We start from the raw sequence: 27,314 nt of genomic DNA, 5'->3' as shown, positions 1-27,314 counted from the left end.
AAATCAACAGAGGCAACACTGTGATGTGCAGATTCGTGCAATTCAGAGCCATGCTTTCACAATTCCCAGCATCCCAATTCCATTTCCCCATTTCCATTTATTATTCTCTTCATAATTGAGGCCCTGCACTGATGCAAAATGTTCCGACTGCTACTTATTGTTTATTTTGTTTTTAAAAGCTAGCCTCTGGCTCTGAAGTAAGGAAGGTTGTGTTTGTATGTGTGGTTTTTTTTTTCTCGCAACAGATAGCACTAGCACATTTCTATTTCAGTAAGTGCCCTGTCAGTAGGGTCTGAGACAGGTACAACTTCATTGCTAGCCTTCATGTTCCAAGATCCTGCTACTGATAGGCCAAGGGAAATGATTCAGGCACAAGGTTGAAATCTTGGATTCCTTTATCTGAATATTGTCATCACACCATTTAACTGTGAAGTATCGGTCACCAGAATAATCTGCCAGAAGGCTCTTTGTGAAAATGCATCCTCTTTTCTAACTCATGACAACAAAATGGAAGTCACCTAAGTTATAGGGAACATCAAGGTTGAGGGGAAAAAAAAAGTGAAGAATCTGAATTTTAAGGTTTCTGTCAAGAAATTCAGCCCCAGTACTCTGAAGCCTGTAAATCCAGCAACGTTTTCTGGAGAAAATTCATTCATTTATTCAGCTCAATTGTATTTATTGAGCACTTACTGCATGCAGAGCATGGTACCAATCACTTGGGAGAGTACAATATAAAATTAAACAGACACAGTCCTTCCCACAATGAGTTTACAGTCTATAGAAAAGGAAAACACAGTGCTTTGCACATAGTAAGCACTTAATAAATGCCATCATCATTATTAAAACAGACTCCATGTTTTCAAAGCAGATTACTTTTCCCTCACTGTGGCTCATTTTGGCTAAAGTTATCCTTCACTAAGGGACATGTCTTCTGAGGAACAGTGATAATTGTCTGTATTTCCAGCGTTTAGTGGAGTTCAGTAGGTTGTAACAGAATAAAAAACGGTCATAATAATGGTGACGAGGGCAAGGATACCAAGCACTTGGTGCAGTGCCCTGCACAAAATAAACGTTCAACAAATACCATTGATTGATATTCTTTAGTGCTTGGCACTGGGGTTGATGCCATATAAACAGATCAGAAACAGCTCTTCTCCCACAGTCTAAGAAGGGAGCAACCAGGTATTCTAGCCTGATTTTACAGATGAGGTCACTGAGGCACAGAAAAGTTAAGTGACTTGCCCGCAGTCACACAGCAGGCAAGTGGCAGGGCCAGGATTTGAACCCGGGTCCTCTGACTCCTAGGCTTGTGCGTTTTCCACTAGGCCATACTGCTGCTCCACTGATGCTCACCGGGATTATTACACTACACTCTGCCACTCGGATCATCTTTCTAAAATATCTGCCCATAGGTGCCTCTCCTCTCCTTAAAAACTTCCAAGTGTCCATTTTCAGCGTTGGTCTCCAACATTCAGCCCCAAAGCAGCTGTGAAAAATTATTCCCCCCATCTCACTCCAAAAGATATCACCACATTGTGCCCCACAACCATGCAACTTTTCACATGATGGCATCTCTTTAGGCCATGTGAGCAGTAAGAGGTGATGATGTTGTTGCCAACATGTACTCCCCAAGCGCTTAGTACAGTGCTCTGCACACAGTAAGCACTCAGTAAATGTGATTGAATGAATGAATGTCGTAGTCAGTGTTTAGGACCTTCCTCTGGTGATCTATGAAATCCATCTCTTTGCTCCAGAGCCTCTGGGGTGTCAATCAATCAAATCACCGGTATTTATTGAGTGCTTACTATGTGCAGAACAGGCAAGTCACTTCACTTCTCTGTGCCTCAGTTCCCTCATCTGTAAAATGGGGATTAAGACTGTGAGCCCCACATGGGACAGCCTAATCACCTTGTATCCCCCCAGTGCTTAGAACAGTGCTTTGCACATAGTAAGTGCTTAACAAATACCATCATATATATATACATATATATATATATACTTGAGAGAAGTGCTTAACAAATACCACAATTATCAAGATTATTATTGGCTTCGCAATCACCCTGGTGATTCTGTAAACTCTCCTTTTCTTCTTCATGGTATTTGTTAAGCACTTACTAGGTGCCCGGCACTGAACTAAGAACTGTGATACCTACTAGCTAATCAGGTTGGACACAGTCCATGTCTCCTGTGGGGCTCACAGTCTTAATTCCCATTTTACAGATGAGGTAGCTGAGGCACAGAGAAGTTAAGCAACTATCCCAAGGTCACACAGCAGACAAGTGGCAGCAGAGAAGCAGCGTGGCTCAATGGGAAGAGTACAGGCTTGGGAGTCAGAGGTCATGGGGTCTAATCCCGGCTTTCCCACTTGTCAGCTGTGTGACTTTGGGCAACTTCTCTGGGCCTCAGTTCCCTCATCTGTAAAATGGGGATAAAGACTGTGAGCCCCACATGGGACAACCTGATTACCTTGTATTCCCCCCAGCGCTTAGAACAGTGCTTGGCACATAGTAAGCGCTTAACAAATACCATCATCATCATCATCAAGTGGCAGAGCCTGGATTAGACCCCAGGTCCTTCTGACTCCAAGGCCTGTGCTCTATCTACTAGACCACACTGTCTCATGCATTTGACCTTTCCACCCACTACATCCTAGTTGGTTCTTCTCGTTCCTCTAAAAGTGATCTAACTCTGTCTCCATCTCCATTCTCCTGCATCTGTTTGTAAGCGCCCTTTAGACTGTCAGCTCGTTATGGGCAGGGAATGTGTCTTAATTCTGTTGCATCGTGCTCTCCCAAGTGCTTAGTCCAGTGCTCTGCACATAGTAAATGCTCAATAAATGCCACTGATTGATTGATCTGGATATTTTCTCATGCCTAAACCAAAACTTCCAAGTAAGGATGCTTGCACCCTGAAGCCTTTTTAAGGTCACACCTCTTCCTGGAGGCATTCCCCAATTAAACCCTCTTTTCCCCAGCTCCCTTTCCCTTCTACATTGTCTCTACATTTCATTCATTCAATCGTATTTATTGAGCCCTTACTGTGTGCAGAGCAGTGTACTAAGCTCTTGGGAAGTATATGTTGGCAACATATAGAGATGGTCCCTACCCAACAGTGGGCTCACAATCTAGAAGACTCTGCACTTGGATCTTTGACCTCTGAACAGCTGCTATTCACCACCTCCCTCAGTCCTGCACCACTTAATACATATCTCTAAGTCATATAATCATAAATTCTGTATTCATATTAATTTCTATGTCCTCCTCTAGATTGCAAGCTCTCTGTGGGCAGGGAATGTGTCTACTAACCATTGTACTAGCCCAACTGTTCAGTACAGTGCTTAGCACACGGTACAGCAACCAGCACCCCATTGATGATGATGATGATGAAATAGGGCAGAGAGAAAGGACTTTGGAGAAGGTTCCCTCAAATGCACAGAGTGAGAATTGACTGAGAATCTAAGTAGACACTTGAAAAAAATGCCTCCGGCTACTTACCGGCCTTTGCTTCTGAAAGTATCTATTCAGCTTTCATTTCAGACCTTTGGCTGGGATCAGAGGGAAAAATACACAGTTGTGTAACACCAAACAGTACCTTTCACTGAAGGAGGAGTGTACACACTCTGCTTCCTCTGTTTAGGCGATGCATTCTGGGACTGAGAAAAGAAAACGGAAAAGGACGCCAAAGTCATTCATTCAATCTTATTTACTGAGCGCATACTGTGTACAAAGCACCATACTAGGTTCTTGGGTGGGTACAAAAGAAAAATAAACAGACACATTCCCTGCCCACAACGAGCTCACAGTCTAGAGGGGGAGACGGACGTTAATATGCATACAAAAATAAAATGTAGGTATATGCATAAGTGCCAAGGGGACTCAATACACCTGCTTAGCCTCTAGTTTCAGGAGGCAGTGGGGAAAAGTGAGCAATTGATGATTTCACATAGCTTTGATTTCCCTCTGCGTGGACCTAGGGAAAGTATTGGCTAGTGGCCAGAAAAGTGGGTCATCCCAGATGCCACTTGGAAACTTCCTTCCGCAATCTCTCATATCTGTGAGGGAGACGGACCCTTATAACACATTAGCTATGTCACAGGAAGGGAAGCATCTACCCTACTGACATTAAGCAAGTTGGCTTTCTAATGATAATGATGATATTTGTTAAGCGCTTACTACGTGCCAGGCATTGTATTAAGCACTGGGGTGGATACAAGCACTCAGAGTTGGACACAGTCCATGTCCCATGTGGGGCTCACAGTCTCAATCCCCATTCTACAGATGAAGGAACCGAGGCACAGAGTAGTGAAATGCATTTCCTGAGGTCACACAGCAGCCAAAGTGGTGAGCTGGGATTAGAACCCACGACCGTCCAACTCCCGGGCATGTGGTCTATCCATTATGCCTTGCTGTTTCTCCATCCTTTCTGTCAGAGATGCAGAGAGCGGAGAATGTACAGAATGAGAGAAAATGGCCACCACTTGAGGGAGTCCTGAAAAGCATGGAGGTTCACATCCAGACCCTCCCGATGTCACATCCATCACGCAGGGAACACAGGATAACATAAGACGTCATTCGTCAGTATTAGAACCCATGATCTTCTGATTCCCTGATTCTATACACTCCCTATACTGTGCTCAATAAATACAATTGAATGAATGAATGAATGAATGGTTTTCTACCCAGCAGTCTGAATTTCAGCAGGCCTGTCTCCCGCCAGCCCCTGATACGGCCCCAGATGCATTTATGTCCATTTTTAAATCTCCGGGGCTGAGCTTCCCTCTCCCACGGCTCCTGCTGGCAAATCATGCAGCTCGGACATTACGCTCCGCTTCACCTACACCAGATCTGGAGCAAGGGAGCGACTCGGTGCTCCTGGAAAAATGCTCCAAATCGATGGAGTTCAGGGATGGGAGCTAAGACGTCATCTCGTCAGCAATGCGTACCACGTCACAAGCATCTCTTTGCAGATCGAGCATGGGCCTGGGAATCAGAAGGACATGGGTTCTAATCCCGGCTCCGCCACACGTCTGCTGGGTGACTTCACTGCTCTGTGCCTCAGTTACTTCATCTGTAACATGGGGATTCATTCAATCACATTTATTGAGCGCTTACTGTGTATAGAGCACCCTACTAAGCACTTGTGTGAGCGCCATGCGAGAAGCAACGTGGCTCAGTGGAAAGAGCACAGGCTTGGGAGTCAGAGGTCATGGGTTCTAATCCCGGCTCTGCCACTTATCAGCTGTGTGACTTTGGGCAAGTCACTTAACTTCCCTGTGCCTCAGTTGCCTCATCTGTAAAATGAGGATTAAGACTGTGAGCCCCACGTGGGACAATCTAATTACCTTTTATCTACCCCAGCGCTTAAAACAGTGCTTGGCACATAATAAACACTTAACAAATACCATTACAGTAATTATTATTATTATGTGGCACAGGGACTGTGTTCAACTTGATTATCTTCCATCTACCCCAGCACTTAGAACAGTGCTTGGCACATAGTAAGCACTTAACAAGTACCATAATTATCATTATCATTATTATTAGTGGTAGAGTTCTGGACTCTAGTGGTGGTGGACTAGAGTTTTAATTCTGGATCTGCCATTTGTCTGCTGTGTGAGCTTGGGTGAGACACTAAACTTCAGTGCGCAATTTCTCTGTGCCTCAGTTCCCTCCTCTGCAAAATAAGGATTCAATCCTTTTCCTCTCTCCTCCTTAGGCTGTGAGTCCCATATGGGACCTGATTTTCTGGTATCTATCTTAACACTTAGTACACTGTTTGGTATATAGTAAGAGCTTACAAATAACACAATTATTACAATTATTATTTCAAAATCCATCCCCTCCACCTGTGCGTCTGATTCCTTCACTTTCAAAAGAACAGTTATTTCCAGTCTTCTCTCCCCAGACTACCATCTTAAGCTATCTCATGGTTCATTCCCCTCTTGCCTTCAAACACCCCCATACTAATTTGTCTGGATCCCACCTCACCCTCCAGCTAGGCATTTCTAAATAGAAATATAAAATGTTTATATCATAGTCACTTTCAAGGGATTCAAAACGAGTTTTAATCCAAATAAAATGAATGTCAAACAGAGGTCAAAAGCTACCAAAAATAGTATTGTTCCCCTACTTACTTCTCCTTGTGAGCTGGTGACTATCTTCTCATCGATTTCTATAAGAGGAGGAAAAGATATAATTAGAAAGGAAGACTTTTGTAAGGAATACATTAAATAATTGAAGACTTGCCTCTCTCATGGCCCAAAAACAAATAACAACTCTCTTGGCATTTATCGGCCAATCAATCCATAGCATTTGTTGAGTACTTACTGTGTGAAGCCTCCTGTATTAAGTTTTGAGGAATGCACAGTAGAAAAAGACACAGTCTTTGCCTAAAAAGAGTCTACAAATACAATTATTATTATTATTACAATAACACAGAGTTGGTGGACACATTCCTTGCCCACAATAAGCATATAGTCTAGAGGGGGAGACAGACATTATTAGAAATAAATAAATTATGGATATGTACATATGTGCTCTCATCTTAGAGAGAAACATATTTAAACTGTGCAATTTCACTGACCAGTCATTAACTAGATTGGATTTTAAAACCAGATACATGGTTCTGAGACCTAGAGGGTTCAACATAGTGCAACAGAAAAGCATTCCATGGGCGTAGAAAAATCCATTGAGAAATGAGCACTCTCTCAGGGCTGAGGCTGCAGAAGACCAAGTCACTTAAGTACTCAAAAATACATTGGTTTATTATTTTTAAAATTTAATTTATTTAAAATATTCAGTCCACATGTCCCTACTCCAGAATCTCCAGGGATTGCACATTCACTTCTGGATCAAACAGAAATTCCTTTCCATCAACTTTAATAATAATAATGGTATTTGTTAAGCCCTTACTATGTGCCCAGCATTATTCTAAGCACTGGGATTAGATACAAGGTAGACAGTTTGTCTCACACGGGGCTCACAGTCTTGATCTTAATGTGAGGTAAATGAGGCACAGAGAAGTGAAGTGACTTGCCCAAAGTCACACGGATGACAAGTGGTGGAGCAGGATTAGAACTCATGACCTTGGACTCCCAAGCCCAGGCTCTTCCCACTAAGCCATGCTACAGTCAGGTCGATCCTGTCCTACTTCACTGATTTCCTACTAGAGAAGCAGTGTGGCTCAATGGAAAGAGCACGGGCTTTGGAGTCAGAAGTCATGGGTTCAAATCCCAGCTCTGCCACATGTCTGCTGTGTGACCTTGGGAAAGTCACTTCATTTCTCTGAGCCGCATCTGGAAAATGGGGATTAAGACTGTGAGCCCCACGTGGGACAACTTGATCACCTTGTATTCCCCCCCCCCCCCCCACTGCCCCAGCACTTAGAACAGTGATTGGCACATAGTAAGCACTTAACAAATGTTATTATTATTGTTACTACTACCACCCCACCACACAAGTTATTCCTCTAGCACCAACTTACTCACTGTTTCTTGATCTCATGGACCTTTTCGCTGACCCCTTGCCCATATCCTCCTTCCGACCTGAAATTCCCCCTCTCTTAGGACAGACCACCACTTTCACCACCTTCAAAATCTTAATGAAATCACAAGAGGCCTTCCCTGATTAACCCTTCCTTCGCCCTCTCCCTTCTGTGTTACCCATGCACTTAGCTCAGTACCCTTTAAGCATTTGATATTCACCCCATCCTCAGTCCCATGGCATTTATGCACATATCCATAATGCATTTATTTATTATTACTAATAATAATGGTATTAATTTTAATGTCTGACTCCCCCTTTAGACTGTGAGCTCCTTGGGAGCAGGGAACATGTCTACCAATTCTGTTATATTGTACTCTCTCAAGGATTTAGTACAGTGGTCCGCACACTATAAGCACTCAATAAATGCTATTACGTGATCAGATCAGACACAGTCCCTGTCTCACATGGGGTGCCCACCTAAATATTCCAATCTTATCCCAACTAATCCAGTCCTCATCTAGACTGAAAACTCTCCCTGGGCAGGCAATTTATCAGTTTATTGTTATATTGTACTCTCCCAAGCTTTTAGTATAGTGTTCTGCACACAGAAAGAACTCAATAAATACACTGGAATAAATGAATGAATGAAGAAGGAAGGAGAACAGGTATTGAATGCCCATTACGTAGTTGAAGAAACTGAGATACAGAGAAATAAAGAGACTTGCCCAAAGTCACACAGCAGGCTGGAATTAGAAGTCAGGTCCTCTGTCTCCCAAGACTGCACTCTTTCCACTAGTACACACTGTTTCCCAATACTTGCAGGTGAGATAGATTACAAAATTCTCAATTACCATTTCCGCCACCTGATTCTGACACCCTTCTCTATAGCCAGAGAAACGACTCTGTGTTTTACTTCACTTCTCAGACTCCAGACACCCTTAAAAGCCCATTTTCTGGAATTCCAACTGTGTGAGCTTTTATGCCTTTAGATGTATTCTAAATCCAGATCCAAACAGAAGCCTCAAATTCATGAACTCATGAAGTGAAAAGAGAGAGGAAAAATAAAGGGCAGAGCTAATTATGGCGAGTGATCCACAGCTGTGTCATTAAAGTATCGATACTGAAAGTTTCCATGCCTGATTGATGAACCTGGGGGATATTGTCCTCATTATCTCATAGTTTCATCTCTCCCTGCTCCCTTAAAATGTTTTTTTTTTGTGTGTGTGTGTGTGTGTGTGTGGGGACAGCCAAATGCCAGGTGTGAAGTAATATATGTAGAAATAATTTAGCGGGGAGACTTACAAGACAGATCATGTTTATCTACTGAGAAAGAGAGCTCTCAAATGCAAACTCTGCTTGAGAAACTCTACTAAAAAGCACCAGGGCCAAGTGGATAGAGCAGGAGCCTGGGAGTTAGAAGTCCTGGCTCTGCCAATTGCCTGCTGTGTGACCTTGGGCAAGTCACTAAACTTCTCGGTGCCTCAGTTGCCTCATCTGTAAAATAAGGATTGAATTCTCATTCCCCTTACTACCGTGAGTCCCATGTAGATTAGGGACTGTGTCACACCTGATTTACTCATCTCTACCCCAGGGCTTAGAACACATAGTAGGAGACATGACATAGTAGCTACAGCCCAGATCTGGGATTCAGAAGGTCATGGCTTCTCATCTCAGTTCTGCCACTTGTCTGCTGTGCTACCTTGGACAAGGGACTTCACCTCTCTGGGCCTCAGTTACTTCATCTGTAAAATGGGGATCGAGACTGTATATCTCAAGCCCCTGTGGCCTATGGGTATTTAAAATCAGAATCTAGATAATTTCCATTCAGAAATTACCCTCGATAGTTCTGGTCACTACGGTGTGATTTCCTACAATAAATAATAATAATAATGATGGTATTTGTTAAGCGCTTACTATGTGCAAAGCACTGTTCAAAGTGTTGGAAAAAATAAATAATGGTGGCATTTGTTAAGTGCTTACTGAGTGCGAAGCACTGTTCTAAGCGCTGGTGGGGGGAGATACAAGGTGATCAGGTTGTCTCATGTGGGGCTTACAGTCTTCATCCCCATTTTACAGATGAGGTAACTGAGGCCCAGAGAAGTTAAATGACTTGTCCAAAGTCACACAGCTGACAGGAGGCAGAGGCAGGATTAGAACTCATGACCTCTGGCTCTCAAGCCCGGGCTCTTGCCACTGAGCTGTTTTCCTATTTTGAATGATATGCTGAAAGTAATTATCAGAGAGTGGACAGTAGAAGGAAGCAATTGTGATAATCAAAGGGACTTGATTTTGAAAATAATGTAATGGACAGCTCTCTGTTTAAGATCTATACATATGCATATATGTGTGATCTACATATCATGTACATATTGCATATATTCTATATAATTCATCTACCATGGAAGAAAAAGAGATGAGGGAGAATGTTGCCTTTCAATTATTTTGGAAATTGATATTAATGGTGGTGGGAGCCTGTTCATTTGATGATGCGGCTCAGTGAAAAGAGCACGGGCTTTGGAGTCAGAAGTCATGGGTTCAAATCCCTGCTCTGCCAATTGTCAGCTGTGTGACTTTGGGCAAGTCACTTAACTTCTCTGTGCCTCAGTTACCTCATCTGTAAAATGGGGATTAAGACTGTGAGCCCCCCGTGGGACAACCTGATCACCTTGCAACCTCCCCAGTGCTTTCAACAGTGCTTTGTACATAGTAAGTGCTTAATAAATGCCATTATTATTATGATGATGATGATGATGATGGTATTTGTTAAGTGTTTATCATGTGCCAAGCACTCTTCTAAGCACTGGGGGAGATACGAGATAATCAGTTTGAACACAGTTCCTGTCCCACATAAGGCTCACAGTTTTAATTCTCATTTTACAAATGAGGTGACTGAGGCACAGAGAAGTGAAGTGACTTGCCCACAGTCACACAGCAGACAAGTGACAGAGGTGGGATTAGAATCCAGGTCCTTCTGACTTTCAGGCCCGTGCTTTACCCATTAAGTCATACTGCTTCCCACTAGGCCATGCTGCTGAAAAAATATGACGATCTGGTGACACTCCCTACTTCATAGTTTGTGCCTGAGGATAGATTCATGCAGCACCAACAAACATGCCCCACATATAACCTGGGTCTATTTTCAAGCCTGTTTCTTGCTAAGTGATCTTCGAGACAGTTTTGCTTTAGGAGAGCAACCCCTCTCTGAATTGCTGGTCGCCAAACTGGTCATCAGCTGTTCTGGTCTTCCAACAAACTGCTGCTAGGTTACATATTTCAGGCTGTGATTGACTGTCTTTAATCAAATAGTCTGCCCTCTGGACTTACATGTGCCCCCCTTCAGCTGATAGTACACTGGCATCCTTCGGTGCTTCTATTTCCATCACATTTCCTTCCCTGCGAAGCTGTGAATTTTGTTCCAATGCTAATGAGCTGGATGCATTCCATGACCTCGTTAGAGATAATCTTGTCTTTCCATTTGACATTTAATATGGCTCATAAGTGACCCCGGTGAAACCCCTCAAGAAGATGGATGTGTCTTTTGTTGTATTTCCAGGTCTCATGGGCATATAGTAGGAGTTTGGACTCCACAAAAGCTTCAATTTTGGATGGAACTTGATGACCTCCCCTTTGCAGTCTGCTGAAAGCTATATTGACCTTTCTGGGTCATTTTCTTCTTACTCCTTTATTTAACACACATCTTTGAATAATAGACTACCTAGGTAGCAGAATAGGGGGATAACATGAAATTCTGCACTGCCATTAAAAGTTTAATCTCTCTTCAGCTAGGAGTCTTTTGGATCAAGGGCAGGGAATGTGTCTTTTTATTGTTATATTCTCCCAAGCACTTATTGCAGTGTTCTGCACACAGGAAGCGCTCAGTAAGTACAGTTGAGTGAATGAATGAAACAAGGCACACCTTTCTGAAGTTTTGAGCTTTGCTAAAATCTGTTTATTCAAGAGCCACAGGGTGTCACTCTACACAGCAAATATATTTGGGACACTTTTTAATAGCCGTATCTACCGAAAACAGATGCTTACAGGGTATTTTTCCTAAAGTGAACAGAAGGAGAAGTCAACTGAACCATCTCCTCTGTGATCTATATCCAGTCCCCATGGACTGGCAGGCCCCATCACCACTGCCTTCACTTTAGTTGAGGCAAACCTTAAAAGAAAACTTTTGTGGCTGGACTTCTTAAATTTAAAAAAGGGTTGGCACCGGATACAAAGAAACAGTTCTCACTAGCAAGATGGTCACTTGACCCAGATTTCGAGAGCAGGGGATTAATTATCTAGGGCAAACTCTTTTCCTCATTCTGTCATAATGGCAGGTTTGGAATCTCAGACATTTTATGAGGTATCCTGAATTTTCCTGCTTACAAATGGGATATAATCAGACTAACCTGTTGCTCAGGATGTTCTTGAATATAAATACTATTTTTAGGGCAATATGGAGTTTCACTGGCAGCTCAATAATAATAATAATCATAATAATTGCTGTATTTGTCAATGTTTACAAAATGCTAGGCACTGTACTAAGTGCTGGGTGGAAACAAACAAATCGGGTTGGACAAAGTTCCTGTCCCATGTGGGGCTCACAGTCTTAATCCCCATTTTACAGATGAGGTAACTGAGGCCCCGAGAAGTGAAGTGACCCAAAATCACACAGCGGGCAATTGGCGGAGCCGGGATTTGAACCCTTGAACTCGGACTCCAAAGCCCATGCTCTTTCCATTGAGCCACACTGCTTCTCTAATCACTGCCAATCATTAGTACAGTGATTGGCACATAACAAACGCTTAATAAACACCAAAATCGGTTAATGAACTAATTAATAGCCTCAACACTATTAGATTATTTTCAACCTGGAATAAGGGAAGTGGATGGTTCTTTTGTTTCCGACCGTTCGAACGATTCCTTTCATCTAGCTAAAGCTCAATGTACATCCCGCTAACAAGGAAGAATCCTTTAGATTATTTCATTGATTACTCCATGTTCCTCTTGCTCTCATGACAGCGAAGAGCTGACATTGCATCAGCCTGGAAGCTAAGGAGTTAAAGTGCTGACCGTGGCCTCTATGAGAGATATGAAACTCAGTGACATTTGTGTGAGCAAGCCAAATTTTTTTCCTAAACTAAAATAAAACATGAAATTTAACCAACCACCAGAAAAACCACAAATCATTAACTTGAGAACGCCCTGGCCCAGTTCTGATCTTTGTAAGTAATCTTGCCTGGTTCCAACACGGACGAGGATAACGGTTAAATGTTAGTAGAAAAGCCAAAATCTTTATGAACCCCTCTATATTAAGGGGAGGATTGGATTACCAGCTCTTAGCAGGCCAACCAGTCCCTAGAGGGTATGGCTTCAGGATGTCGTATCAACAAGGCAGGCCTTTGTGGAAATAGCCCTAAGGAGAAGCAACGTGGTACAGTGGATGGAATACGGACCTGGGTTCTAATCCTGACTCCACCACTTGTCTGGCGTATGACCCAGGGCAAGTCATTTCACTTCTCTGGGCCTCACTTCATCTGGAAAATGGGGATTAAGACTGTGAGCCCCACATGGGACAGGGACTGGGTCCAACCTGATAATCAATCAATCAATCATATTTATTGAGCGCTTACTATGTGCAGAGCACTGTACTAAGCGCTTGGGAAGTACAAATTGGCAACATATAGAGACAGTCCCTACCCAACAGCAGGCTCACAGTCTAGAAGACAATGTCGTATCTACCCAGGATTACACCTCCAACAGCGGCATAGAGTAACACATACCATTATTATTATTACTATTATTATTATTATCATTATTAATAAATTCTCTTGGCCCCAGTTTCCTCATTTGTAAAATGAGGATTAAATGCAACTTCCTCCAACCCCTTCTTACTCATTGCTTAAAACAGCGCGTAGCACATAGTAAGCACTTAACAAATGTCATTATTAATAATAATAATAATAATAATAAAAGTCCTGTTCATGACCGAGAATTTAAATAGGTCATAGGAAGACAGTAACTCAACCCAGGGCAGAGGTCTAGAGAGAGGCTTCAGGGTCTGACAAGTTGACTATTTGTAACACTCAGGAAATAACCCCCGACCACCATGAATTCTGCCATCAATGAGTAGGGTCAATGGTCCTTCTCTGCCCTGCTAGGATTACATCTACAGTACTGGCCCACCTTAGGTGCAAAGGTAAGCTAGAGGCAGAGTGGGATTTTTTTATTTGTTTGTTTTTTATTGGTATTTTTTAAGTGTCTAATATGTATCAGATTCTGTACTAAGCACTGGGGTAGGTACAAGCTAATCGGGTTGAACACAGTCCATGATCCACACGGGGCTCACACTCTTAATCTCCATTTTCCAGATGAGGTAGCTGAGGCACAGAGAAGTGAAGTGACTTGCCCAGGGTCACACAGCAGACAAGTGGCAGAGCTGGGATTAGAACCCAGGTCCTTCTGAATTGAAGGCCCTGTGCTCTTTCCATGAGGCCATGCTGCTTCCCGTGGTAGTTGAAGTCAGGTTGGGTGAGGTGAGGGCTTGGCAACAGTGGAAACTGGGAATCCACCACTCTTCAGCTGGACATCTCCCCATCCACCCAGATCTGAACGCGTCTTGGTTCAGGACCGAGGCTGAAATGGCCAGCCAGAAAGTCCAAATCTGGCTCTTTTAGGGCGGACACTTTGGGGCACTTGGACTGCTCCAATTAGCGTTCAAAGGTTTGGTCCTTCGCCAAACACGAAATGCATTTTGTCAACCACTTTACGTTCAAAGCCCTGAGGGTTTGGAAGAAAATGCAATCCGTGTGTTCATGAATCATTTATCCTACACCCATCCAGATGTTTTTAATAAGAACTCTGGAGTGTACAAGGAGGTTCACGCACTGCCCTCCTGGAGGGAACAAAAACATAATTCCCCGATTTTTTTCCCGGGCACCTCACCCCAAAACTGGAACTATCTTTTTTTTTGTAGTGATATTTGTTCAAGCTTTTACTATGTTCTAAGCTCTGGGATAGATTCAAGATAATCGGATTGGATACAGTCCATGTCCCACGTGGGGCTCACAGTCTAAATCCCCATTTTACAGATGAGGTGACTGAGGCACAGAAAAGTTAAACGACTTGCCCAAGGTCATACAGAAGCCAAGATTTGGAGCTGGGATTAGAACCCAGGTTCTCCGACTCCCAGGCCTACGATCTAACCACTAGACAATGCTACTTCTTGTTCATTACAAACAAATATAAGCCTAATATAAGCTCAACCAGACCATTCAGTCAATCAGTGGTATTTACTGAGCATTTACTCTGTGCACAGCGCTGAGCTAAGAACATGAGAGAGTACAGTACGGCAGCCCATAATGAGCTTACAGTTTTTTATCCCTGTCAATGTTCATTTATTCAATCACATTTATTAAGTGCTTACTGTTTGCAGACCACTGTACTTGGAAAGTGCAATTCAGCAACATATAGAGACAATCCCTGCCCACAGTGGGCTCACAGCAAACTTTTTGGGCCAATTTAGGTCTTAATTTCACTTTGAAAATTGGAACTGGAGAACCTCAGGTACATTTAGCCTCTTTCCTTTTGGGAAATAAGTGGAACCTTGTCGTCTAACTAGCCACTTTAAACTGTAGCAAGGTGTTAGTAAAGTACGGGCATAAAAAGCGGCATCAAAAATACAGATCTGCAATCTCCAGCCTTAAAAGACTATGACAGTAAATAAGTTAAAGTGCATTTCAGTATTACCGGAACTGGTATTTGCCCATGCAGTAATATGAAGCATTTTCTTGGTCAGACATTTGTATCTGATTCACCCTCTTTGAGCCAGTGTGGAAATGGCAAATGTCATTGTATCGGGCATCGATTTCATGTCATAAAAATGTCCCATGGTGGCACTGGAACAACAAAACACCCAGAGCTGATACTGCCCAGATGGAACTATCTCACAATTCAAGTAGGAGGGAGAAGAGCCTTTGAATCTCCATTTTACAGTTGAGGAAGTTGAGGCAAAGAGAAGTTAAGTGACTTTCCTAAAGTCAAACAGCGGGCAACTGGCAGAGCCAGATTAGAATTCAAATCCTTTGAGTCCCAGGGCCAGGGTCTTTCCACTGGGCCACACTGCTCCTCAAGTTAATGAGAAAAGGGCTGACCTGGAAGCTTTCTTTTTTCCCAGTCTTATCACTTTAGTCCACCTTGACCACACCCGACTGAAAAGTTTTGTGAAACTCAAATATCCCCACTTTTTATGCTGACACATAAATTCACAAGAAGCTAAATTTATCTCAGTTCTGAGTTAGAGATATAAACACATATATTTCTCATATTTCCAGAGGGTAAATGATATATATACTTTTTTCCCGCCTTGGGAAATAGGAACTGTTTTTCAGTTTTATTAACATCAGCCTCTGGGTACATCGTACTTGGAAAGTCTTCCATGTTATTATCATTATCTTGATTTCAGGAGTAAAGTAAGTAGGCTTCATACCAGGATATTTTCCCTAAAAATCTCACCCTGAAAAACTTGAATATTCATATAGATATCAGCTGGAGAGGCCTCCCTTCCATCTTGACCCTTACCAATTTTTCCCATGCCATTCTCCGGAATTTCTGATGTTCTGACTTCCTAAGATCATCTGGACGATACTTGGGTACGTGATTTTCATCACTTATTTCTGTAGTGAAAAATCCCAAGCTGAGTCATAGCTAGCACTAATCTATTCATGGGTTTATCTTAGACTATGAACCCCTTATGGGACAAGGATTATGTCCAATCCGATTAACTTGTATCTTGCATCTACACCAGTGCTTAGAATAGTGCGTGACCCATAGTAAGCATTGAACAAATATGCCAATAATAATGATGATAAAAATAATAATTTCTAACAGAAGAAAAAAGTACTGATGTAAAATTCCATCACAGTGTGGATTCTGATAGTTAATGACTTTACAATTGGAGACAGAGCTTTTTGCCTTGATGAAATTGCCCTGAAGAAGTGGGATTATCCAGGGAGACAAATGCATTTCAAATTTCCTAAGCATTCCATTCATGAGGTGATATTTTCATTCATTCAATCGTATTTGCTAGTGAGAGGGTATGAGAATCAAAATTCATTACTCTATAGGCAGGAATTTGCAGTCAAAGCATGTCTCTGTTTAGCAAGAAGTAAGAATCAATTAATCGATGGTATTTATTGAGTGCTTATTGTGTGCAGAGCACTGTACTAAGTGCTGGGGATAGTACAATACAACCAAGTTGGTAAAGTTCCCTGCCACAAAGAACTTCCAGTAGTGAGGATTTATGTACACATGCAGAGAGCAAGTTGGTTTTTTCATCAAGCATTTTCTAGACCTGTAGACATAATAAAAAGGATTGTAATCAAACTGATTCATTAAGAGCACTGAGATGTTTAGCTTTTTAGAGGAAAGTTCTGGATCAATGACAGGATTTCCATTTGAAGAGTGAGAGAGTGAGTTTAGAGAAAGGCTGTCTCAAGGTGTGAAGAAGCAAGAAACCAGATTCTGGCTTGTCCATCAATCTATCATATTTATTCATTCATTCAATAGTATTTATTGAGTTCTTACTGCACACAAAGCACTGTACTAAGTGCTTGGGAGAGTACAATATAACAATAAATAATAATGATATCTGTTAAGTGCTATGTGCCAGGCACTGTTCTAAGCACTGGGGTAGAGTCAAGGTAATCAGGTTGTCCCACATAGGGCTCACAGTCTTAATCTTATTCATTCATTCAATCATATTTATTGAGCGCTTACTGTGTGCAGAGCACTGTACTAAGCCCTTGGGAAGTCCAAGTTGGCAACATATAGAGACGGTCCCTACCCAACAGCATTCTCACAGTCTAGAAGGGGGAGACAGACAACAAAATGAAACATATTAACAAAATAAAATAAATAGAATAAATATGTACAAATAAAATAAATAAATAAATAGAGTAATAAATATGTACAAACATATATACATATATACAGGTGCTGTGGGGAGGGGAAGGAGGTAAGGCGGGGGATGGGGAGGGGGAGGAGGGGGAGAGGAAGGAGGGGGCTCAGTTTGGGAAGGCCTCCTGGAGGAGGTGAGCTCTCAGTAGGGCTTTGAAGGGAGGAAGAGAGCTAGCTTGGCGGATGTGTGGAGGGAAGGCATTCCAGGCCAGGGGGAGGACGTGGGTTGGGGGTCGATGACGGGACAGGCGAGAACGAGGTACGGTGAGGAGATTAGCGGCAGAGGAGTGGAGGGTGCGGGCTGGGCTGGAGAAGGAGAGAAGGGAGGTGAGGTAGGAAGGGGCGAGGTGATGGACAGCCTTGAAGTCAAGGGTGAGGAGTTTTTGCCTAATGGTTCAAATCCCGGCTCCACCAATTGTCAGCTGTGTGACTTTGGACAAGTCACTTAAGTTCTCTGTGCCTCAGTTATGCCTCACTTACTTCATGTGTAAAATGAGGATTAAGACTGTGAGTCCCCATGCGACAACCTGATTCCCTTGTAACCTCCCCAGAGCTTAGAACAGTGCTTTGTACATAGTAAATGCTTAATAAATGCCATCATTATTATTACTCCCCAATTCTACAGATGAGGTAACTGAGGCACAGAGAAGTTGAGCAACTTGCCCAAGGTCACACAGCAGATAAGTGGTGGAGCAGGATTCAAACCCACATCTGCAGACTCCCAAGCCCAGGCTCTTGCCAATAGGCCATGCTGCTTCTCTAACAGAGTTGATAGATACATTCTCTGCCCAAAATGAGTTTACGGTCAAGAAAGTTCTTCCATTTCCTATGGCCAACTAGAATTTTGCATCTTAGTTAGTTACAGTAACTAGTTTTAATGCAGAGCACTATGCTGAGCCCTGGGAAAGAGACCAGATGATCAGATCAGACCCAACCTTTGCCCCGTGTGGGACACACAGTCTAAATTTTTTAACCGAGCTCCTTGTCTCTCCACTTTAATTCCACCACGGTCCCATAATAAAAAATGTTAATAAATCATCCTAAAGAAATTTGATAGCTATTTAAAATTGAAAGTTTCATTTTAGAGAAGCAGCGTGGCTTAGTGGAAAGAGCACAGGCTTGGGAGTCAGAGGTCCTGGGTTCTGGGTCCTGGGTTCTAATCCCTACTCCACCCTTTATCAGCTGTGTGACTTTGGGCAAGTCTCTTAACTTCTCTGTGCATCAGTTACCTCATCTGTAAAATGGGGACTAAGACTGTGAGCCCCACAAGGGATAACCTGATTACCTTGTATCTACCCCTATTATTATCTACTTTGTAACCTCCCCAGCGCTTAGAACAATGCTTTGCACATAGTAAGCATCATCATCATCATCAATCGCATTTATTGAGCGCTTACTATGTGCAGAGCACTGTACTAAGTGCTTGGGAAGTACAAATTGGCAACATATAGAGACAGTCCCTACCCAACAGTGGGCTTACAGTCTAAAAGGGGGAAACAGAGAACAAAACCAAACATACTAACAAAATAAAATAAATAGAATAGATATGTACAAGTAAAATAAATAAATAAATAAATAGAGTAATAAATATGTACAAACATACATACATATATACAGGTGCTGTGGGGAAGGGAAGGAGGTAGATAAATGTCATCATTATTATTATCATTATTACCCCAGTGCTTAGCACAGTGCTTGGCACATAGTAAGCACTTAACAAATACTATTATAAAAAAAATTTCAAGAATCTTTGTCCCAAAATGTTTGCCAGGTTTAGGTTTAGTCAAGATGATGGAGATTTCATCATCTAGCAGGATGATGATGATGATTTCCTAGCACTGAAATCCTAGGTGTATGCGTGTGACTGTTGTGATGTGTAACAGTGCTTTGCACATACTAAGCGCTTAATAAATGCCATCATCATTATTACTATTATTAACTGGGATTTCATTTCCTTTTGGGAACCCTTAAAGTACTTTTCGTGTTGATGTTCTTGCCTCATTCGCTCCTGTTTTTCAACTTTCCTTTTGGTCTGCCAATCTCCCAAGATTCTGATCACAAAGACCAAACCCTGTCTAATGAGGCTGCCCCTCAGAGTGGCCTTTTTAATGCAAAGGAGCCCCAGTAAGCATTGTTTGAGAATGTGCTCCTCTGAGTCTTTCCAGACATTTTTTTCTCTGCCTCCCTAAGTCATCCTCTAAGGCTTCAGGGTAGATTTGGTCTGTCTGATTGGAAATCTATGGCCTGTAAAATAGAATGCAGCTTTTTATAATAATAATAATAATAATGACATTTATTAAGCACTTACTATATGCAGAGCACTGTTCTAAGTACTGGGGAGGTTACAAGGTGAGCAGGTTGTCCCTTGGGGGGCTCACAGTCTTAATCCCCATTTTACAGATGAGGTCACTGAGGCACAGAGAAGTTAAGTGACATGTCCAAAGTCACACAGCTGACAATTAGAGGAGCTGGGGTTTGAACCCATGACCTTTGACTCCAAAGTCAGTGCCGTTTCCACTGAGCCATGCTGCTTCATAATAAGATTCACGCCTCTAGTATTCAACAAATTAAAAACAAGGTTTTATATCTGTTGCTTTCTTTTAGTAATGATAATGATTGTGGCATTTGTTAAGCCTTTACTATCTGCCAAGCGGTACACTGAACGCTGTGGTAGCGACAAAATAATCAGGCCAGTGCCAGTCCCTGTCCCACATAGTGATGATGATGATGATGGTGTTTGTTAAGTGCTTACTATGTGCAAAGCACTCTTGTTTCCCATTCTCCTTTGCTCCTCGTTTTCCCATTCCTAAATGAGGAATCATAATATTCCATCCACTTGGTCAGAAATGTCATATGACGATTGATGACCCACTTTAAAAAAAATCCTCTAAATAGCAATCAAAAGACAACATATTGTCATTTCCACCCAACGAAGCCATTAAGTGGGATTTTACCTTGATGCCACAAAATCTGCTTTTTACTCTGTTTTAGCTTGCACTGTATTTTAGTGAAGATGTTTTCTAGTGAGATTTCTACCTGAAACATCAAGCATCTACCTTATTTCAGCTAGTTTCAACATGCGCTTATTACCAGGGAACCGATTTCTTCACTGTTCTCATTAACTCTATTTTTATCTTGTGATCTAAACTTGCCACCAGAGACATGGATTTCTATTCCTCTGCCCACTTTCCAGAAAATAACTCCATCAAATTTGAGTTTTAGTTCCAGAATGAGCCCTGTGAGTAGCTGTTTTGAAAAACAACGCTATCCGGTGGCTTTTGGACTTAAACCGCTGAACATTTTTTATTATTCTACTGAGGAAATAAATCACTGTACCAGAGGTATATCGCTCTTCTAACACTGACCATCTGTACTTTGATCCCATCTATGTCACCACAAGCACCTCGCCCATGTTTTTCTTCGGGTCTGTGATTCTCCTCCGTAAATCCCATCTCTTAGAAAAGAACATTCCAGTCCAGGTCCTTTATTTACCCTCTTCCCTCCCCTTTGTGTTGACTATGAACTTGACTGTATACCCCATAAATCCTGTGACACTCACTCCACGCAGACAATACTTATAGAAATATCCTTATACTCTATTATTTTCCCTATCACTATTCTGATGTCCTGTAGAATATAAACTCCACCTACCAATTCTGTTGCATTCCCAAGAGCTTAGTACAGTGCTCTGCAACCAGCAAATGCTCAGTAAATGCTACTGATTGACTGAAATGCATACTGACACATAAACAAGTCTCAAATTCTCCCCTGGGTAAGGCAGGGGTTATAGTTCATTTTTAAGATGAATTTTATGTTTTCGTTTATCATCAGGTTGCTCTTGTAGGGATCTGCAAGGGAGAATGTAGAAATATGAAGCTATCATTTTTTCCCACTGATGTTTATTTAACTTTAGATCTGCATAATTGCATCCTCTAATGACGGAGTTCAAAGAACTCATTACTGCCGGTGCGGACTGAGCTGTCTAAATCTAATCTGTCTAAAGTTTTGTTCTGTAATTGGAGTAGCCAGGTTGCCGAAACTCCTGTGCTCTCATCGTGCATTAGTGTAGGGTAAGGATCCTTCACTGACATCAGGGGTACTGGTCTTTCCTACAGAGAAGTTAAATGAGCCTGAGCTGGATTTTGCCTTGTTGATTGGCTTGTTTCAGAAATCTGAAGCCACAGAGGGAGCTCCATTTTTTAGGAAGGAAAGGCTTACAATGAATAATGACAGAACAGCTCCTATAGAAATCCAGCTGGTCTTTAAGGCAATAAATGGGACAGATGAAAGCTTATTGTCAAGGAGAGCTCCTTGAACTCATGAGCTTCTATTCTGCCCTTTGTTTTCAGAAGGCACTTGGATTTACCCCTTACAGGAAATGATTAATCTCTTTAGATTGGCTGAACAAAGCTGCTTAAAACCCAGTCTGAAACACCGTGTAGCCCCTTAATTTACTTGCTGGCCTAATCCCTTACTAGACAAACAATCAAACTGCTATTTGACTCATGAAGTACTGATAAAGGAGATACTGGACAAGGAACTCTTTTAGCTTTACCTGCATCTCTGTGATACCACAGTCCTAAATTCCAGATCTGAATGATGATATTTTATTGATTGGGATGGACCTGAGATTTTCAATCAAAAGTACTTCCTCAGCTATTGCCATGGGCACTTGGAAGAATGTGTGGGAGATTTGATTATCCATCTGCTGATCCATTCTCCTTTCGCACTTCAATGCAAACTGACTGGAGTTTGAGAAGCCCAGCTGTTTGTCAATTTGAGGAGTTGTGTCCTGGATCTCTATCTCTACAGAATCAATAACTTCTGCTCAAGTTAGTCAGTCAATTGTATTTACTGAGTGCTTACTGGGTGCAGAGAGCTATACAACACACTTGGAAGAGCATGACATAAAATATAGTGGTCATATTCCCTGCCCATAACAAACTTACAGTCTAGAGGGGGAGACAGACATTAATATAAATAAATAAAATTATAGATATGTACATAAGTGCTGTGGGGCTGGGAAAGGGATGAATACAGGGAGCAAGTAAGTCACAGAAGGGAGTGGGAGAAGAGGAAAGGAGGGCTTAGATGGGGAAGACCTCTTGGAGGAGATGTGCCTTCAATAAGGCTTTGAAGGTGGGGAGAGGAATTGTCAGATATGAAGAGGAAGGGCATTTCAGGCCATGGGCCGAGAGGTCGGCAGACAAGATTGAGGTACAATGAGAAGGTTGTCATTAGAGGAGTGAAGTGTACGCGCTGGGTTGCAGTAGGGGTGTAGTAAGGTGAGATGGGAAGGGGGAAGTTGATTGAGTGCTTTAAAGGAGTTTTCATTTTGTGCAGAGGTGGATGGGCAACAACTGGAGGTTCTTGAGGAGTGGGAAAACATGGCCTGAATGTTTCTGTAGAAAAATGATCCGGACAACAGAGTGAAGTTTGGACTAGAGTTGGTAGAGACAGGAGTCAGGGAGATCAGCATGGAGTGTTCCCCAAGGGTCTCTGCACTAGTTTGCTCATGACTTTCATTGAATTTCCCTCATAAATGCAATATTTTTTCTCATTTTCATGTACATTAAAGAGCTATAGTCATGAAAAGCAGTAACTCCCAAAAGGGTCTGTTGACATTTTAGAACCGCTAACTTCAATGGGAAATTTTACATTAAATGGTCCTGCAGGGTCACTGACTGTGATTTCCAATGAAGCTTCCTACTTTACTCAAACTCACCGTGCTTCTGAAGTGGCAGAAAGTTAATTCTGTTTAGAGGAGAGATCAAGGTAGGATTAAAACTTCAGTTCTATAATTGGAAGTTTGGCGATGAATCACATGGCATAATCATATGAGGGTTTTACCTCAAATCATTGATGAGATAAGGATTCAGTAGATGCCAGTAAAACAGGAAAAAAAACCCATTATATAATAATCTAAATAGCTATGGAGAAAAAAATGAAGTGTGGATTCTGACTAACTTTAAACAACCTATCATTTGATCCAGGAGTCTATAAACTAGGCCAGATATTCATTTATACATTCATTCAATCTTATTTATTGAGGGCTTGCTGTGGGTAAAGCACTGTACTAAGCGCTTGGCCCTTCAGGCTTAGTTTCAGGAACATCAACTCATCAACAAGATGAGTTTTAGTCTTCATTTTTCTCTATTCTTTGGAGAAAAATTGAAAAATCATTTGGATCATATCCTAGGACTATGGTCTATTCCTCTACTAGTTTTCTGAACTGTGGACTGGTTGAGAAGCAGTGTGCCCTTGTGGAAACCCCTCAGGCCTGGGAACCTGAGGTCCTGGATTCTAATCACAGCTCTGTCACTTACCTGCTGCTGGACTTTGGGCAAATTAGTTTCCTCAGCTATAAAATGGAGATTTGATATCTGTTCACTCTCCACCTTACACTGTGAACTCCAGGAGGGACAGGGAATGTGTCCGACCTAACTATATAGTATCTACTCCTCTAGTCTGTAAGCTTGTTGTGGGCAGGGAATGTGCCTGTTGATTGTTGTATTGTACTCTCCCAAGCCCTTAGTACATTGCTGTGAACACAGTAAGTGCTCAATAAATACAATTGAATGAGAAACGATTGAATGAAATGAATACCCCTGTGCTGGGCACCTAATAAACACTGAACAAATACCACAATTATCACTTAGCCTCTCAGCCTCAATTTCTACCCATTTTGAATGCTTAAAATGGTAAGAGAAATGTCAAAGCCAAGCCAAGCAACCCCTTCGGTTTCAGCGTTTTCCCTCTAAGGACAGAATCTTTTTTCATGGTATTTTTTATGCTCTTAGTATGTGCCGGGCACTGTTCTAAATGCTGGGGTAGATACAAGGTAATCAGGCTGGACACGGTCCCTTTTCCACATGGGACTCAGAGTTTTCATCCCCATTTTACAGATGAGGTAACTGAGGTACTGAGAAGTGAAGTGACTTGCCCAAGGTCACATAGCAGACAAGTGGCAGAGCGAATAACCCCTCGATTAGATTCAATCAGTGCCTCTTGAGTGGGTGAACAACTATAGACACATTCCCTGCCCACAAAGATCTCACAGTCTAAACTGGTCTGTCCCCATTCATTCAGTCATATTTATTGAGCTCTTGCAGTGTGCAGAGCACTGTACTAAGCGCTTGGGAAGTACAAGTCGGCAACATCTAGAGATGGTCCCTGCCTAACTACGGGCTCACAGTTTAGTGTTCTTTCCTCTTCCAGAACAGTAGATTTCCAGTCAAAATGTTCCTTTACGCACCGTTTCCAGACAAGACGATCTGTCAGCTGGCTGTCGGGGCTACATCCTTGTGCCTCAGTCCTGATCTAGGGATTCGGGGAAGCACCTGTTGCCAAGGTGACTGAATTTGTTGCTAGGGGTCCACCCCAGGACCACAACCAGCATCTGGGACATCTGGAGGCTCTCTCTGGGTCCCTCTCTTGCCTCAGCCACACAGGTGCCTCCCCAGGGCGGCATTAGGGGAGAATGAGGATAACCGTTTCCGAACTGTCTAGTTTGGCCCCGGATATTTCCATTTTATTGCTTCCAGGTGGAAAAGCAGTATGGGCTGCGAAAACCCCTCAGCACTTTGCATTAAAAAAATCTCGTTCGGTTGGTGTGGCCTACCTCAGTGTCCAACGTTTTAACATCCTTTTTGACTGGCAGAAATCACTTTCGGACCGTGATTAACATCAGCTTTTATAGACGGTGCTTTGCTTGCCATTGAGCTGGTCAGTTGAAGTTTGACCTTCCTCTTTGGATTTTTTTCTCCCCAGAAAGCCATCCGACTCTAGCCCTAGCCTCCGTCTCCCACAAACATTTGGGCTCCCCATAGAAGAGAGAAGCGGGCTGCTCAGAAGTCACAGGACTGATGTTGAAGTCACATGTCGGTGTGAAGTCACCCAGGCTACCCAGATCATTTGACTCATAACATGAGCAATAGCCTTAGCTCTTGGCCACTTCTCTCCTTTTGATTCACCAGGACTCCAAGCCTGAATAGGGCAGATCATCCCAGCCAGATGTGTTGAAACATGCGTAGAAGTCAGCTGCCATATAAAGGGAGATACAAGCTGGCGGGGAACCTTCAATCGAAATATTTGAGGTATTATGAAAAAGCAAGGAGCTTAAAGGCTTGAGCGATGATCAAAGCCCAAATCCTTGGCCAAATAAAAGTTGTTATGTCAGGAGTTTAGTTTGCTAGCTTGCACTCCCACAATGAGCTCTTTGCTTCCAGCATGAACCATGCGTCGCCGCTCTGTGGTAACCTGCGAGGTCTAGATTTTACCGTCAGACAAACCATAATCAGTCATCAGCACTTTTATTTTAGAGAAAAGTAGTTTATGTGCCGCAATTATATAAATGGCTTTTTTTTGGTATCATTTCACGGTCAGATAATTGATAAGGTCAGTCCTAGTCTCTTCCAAGACATTCCACAATGTAACTAGTTTATGTTCCCGGAAAATGAAGTTGTAACATGAACAGTTTTATTAGTTACACGTCCCACGTGGGGCTGGGTCTTCATCCCCATTGTGTATTATGAGGTGATCGAGGCACAGAGTAGTTAAGTGACTTGCCCAGGGCCGCTCAGTATTCAAGTGGTGGAACTGGGATTAGAACCCAGGTCCTTTTGACTCCCAGGACTTTGGTCTATACTCTAGGCCATGCTGTTTTTCTGTAAATCAAAGGAGGTTTTGACTGTTGCTCTTAAGCAGACTCAAGAGTCACTGTTTGATGCCTCGGCAACAAGGAGGAACATTGCTGTGCTGAACAAGTTTTGGTCATGTAATGGTCTTTTCCGCTACACATTGATAAGGATCCCACGTTCACTGCTGACACGGTTGACAGAAGCAGCATGGTGCAGTGGAAAGAGTCTAGGCACGGAAGTTAGGGGACCTGGGTTCTAATCTCGGCCCTGCCACTTGCCTGCTATGTGACCCTGGGCAAGTCACTTCTCTGGGCCCCAGTTTCCTCATCTGTAAAATGGGGATTCAATACTCTTTCGTCCTCTCAGGCTGTGATCCTTGTGTGAGACAGGGACTGTGTCTAATCTGATTATCTTGTATCTACCCTAGTGCTTAGTGCAGTGCTTGGTGCATAGTAAGCACTTAGCAAATATTATTATTATTATTATGAGTAGTAGTAGTAGTATGATGCTTGAAAACATAGAACAGTTAGATATATAAAATTACAGATTACAGTAATTACAACATTTCTATTTGAAGGGTCATATGTAATAATGATAGCCATCATAATAATAGTGGTGTTTGTTAAGCTTGAATGTGCCATGCACTGTACTGAATGCTGGGATAGATACAATATCATTAGATCTGACTAGGTTCCTGTTCTGCATGGGACTTACACTCTAAGGGTGAGGGAGAACAGGTATGCAATCCCCATTTTACAGTTGAGGAAACTGAGGCTCCGAGACGTTAGTTAAGTGACTTGTCCAAGGTCACCCAACAGGCAAGTGGATTAGAACTCAGGCCTACTCACGCCCAATCCTGAACTCTTTCCACTAGGGCTTGTTGTTTTTCTTTACAAGCATTTAACGAGGAACTATTCAGACGGTTTAACTAAGGGTAACATAGGCTTAAAGACAATTAAACCCAAAGTAAATGTCAGACTTTGCCAAATTTGCAAAACAAAGGGTTTCCTTGGCTCGCTCTTCCACTCATGAATCTTAGCAGAAATGTTGCAACTCGGTGAATCGAGTGATCCAGAATCGTGGCAAATTAGAGTGAGGGTTTATCAGTGACTTAATTGACACTACTAACGGCAGCATTGCCCAATGGCCCTGAGTAACACTGTGATTATCCAACCAGAGTGTCACTGCCATCCTTTAGGTTAATAAGCACTTAAAAGATAACAGAAATAAATAGATCTCAGGC

At 42.4% G+C, this 27,314-nt stretch overlaps 1 protein-coding gene across 1 annotated transcript in view; it reads right to left on the bottom strand.

The window, feature by feature from the left end:
* PPP1R1C (protein phosphatase 1 regulatory inhibitor subunit 1C) overlaps window positions 1–27,314 on the bottom strand; it is a 55,450-nt gene that overhangs the window by 17,337 nt on the left and 10,799 nt on the right. Inside the window, exons 3-4 of the mRNA XM_038751684.1 lie at window positions 6,134–6,171; window positions 3,592–3,652 (exon numbers count right to left, since the gene is read on the bottom strand). Of these exons, the coding sequence (XP_038607612.1) occupies window positions 3,592–3,652; window positions 6,134–6,171 (99 nt within the window). The remainder of the gene's footprint in view (window positions 1–3,591; window positions 3,653–6,133; window positions 6,172–27,314) is intronic.

This window comes from Tachyglossus aculeatus, chromosome 9, assembly GCF_015852505.1.
Source record: "Tachyglossus aculeatus isolate mTacAcu1 chromosome 9, mTacAcu1.pri, whole genome shotgun sequence".
Lineage (NCBI taxonomy): Eukaryota > Metazoa > Chordata > Mammalia > Monotremata > Tachyglossidae > Tachyglossus > Tachyglossus aculeatus.
This window is presented reverse-complemented; position numbering and strand designations above follow the sequence as displayed.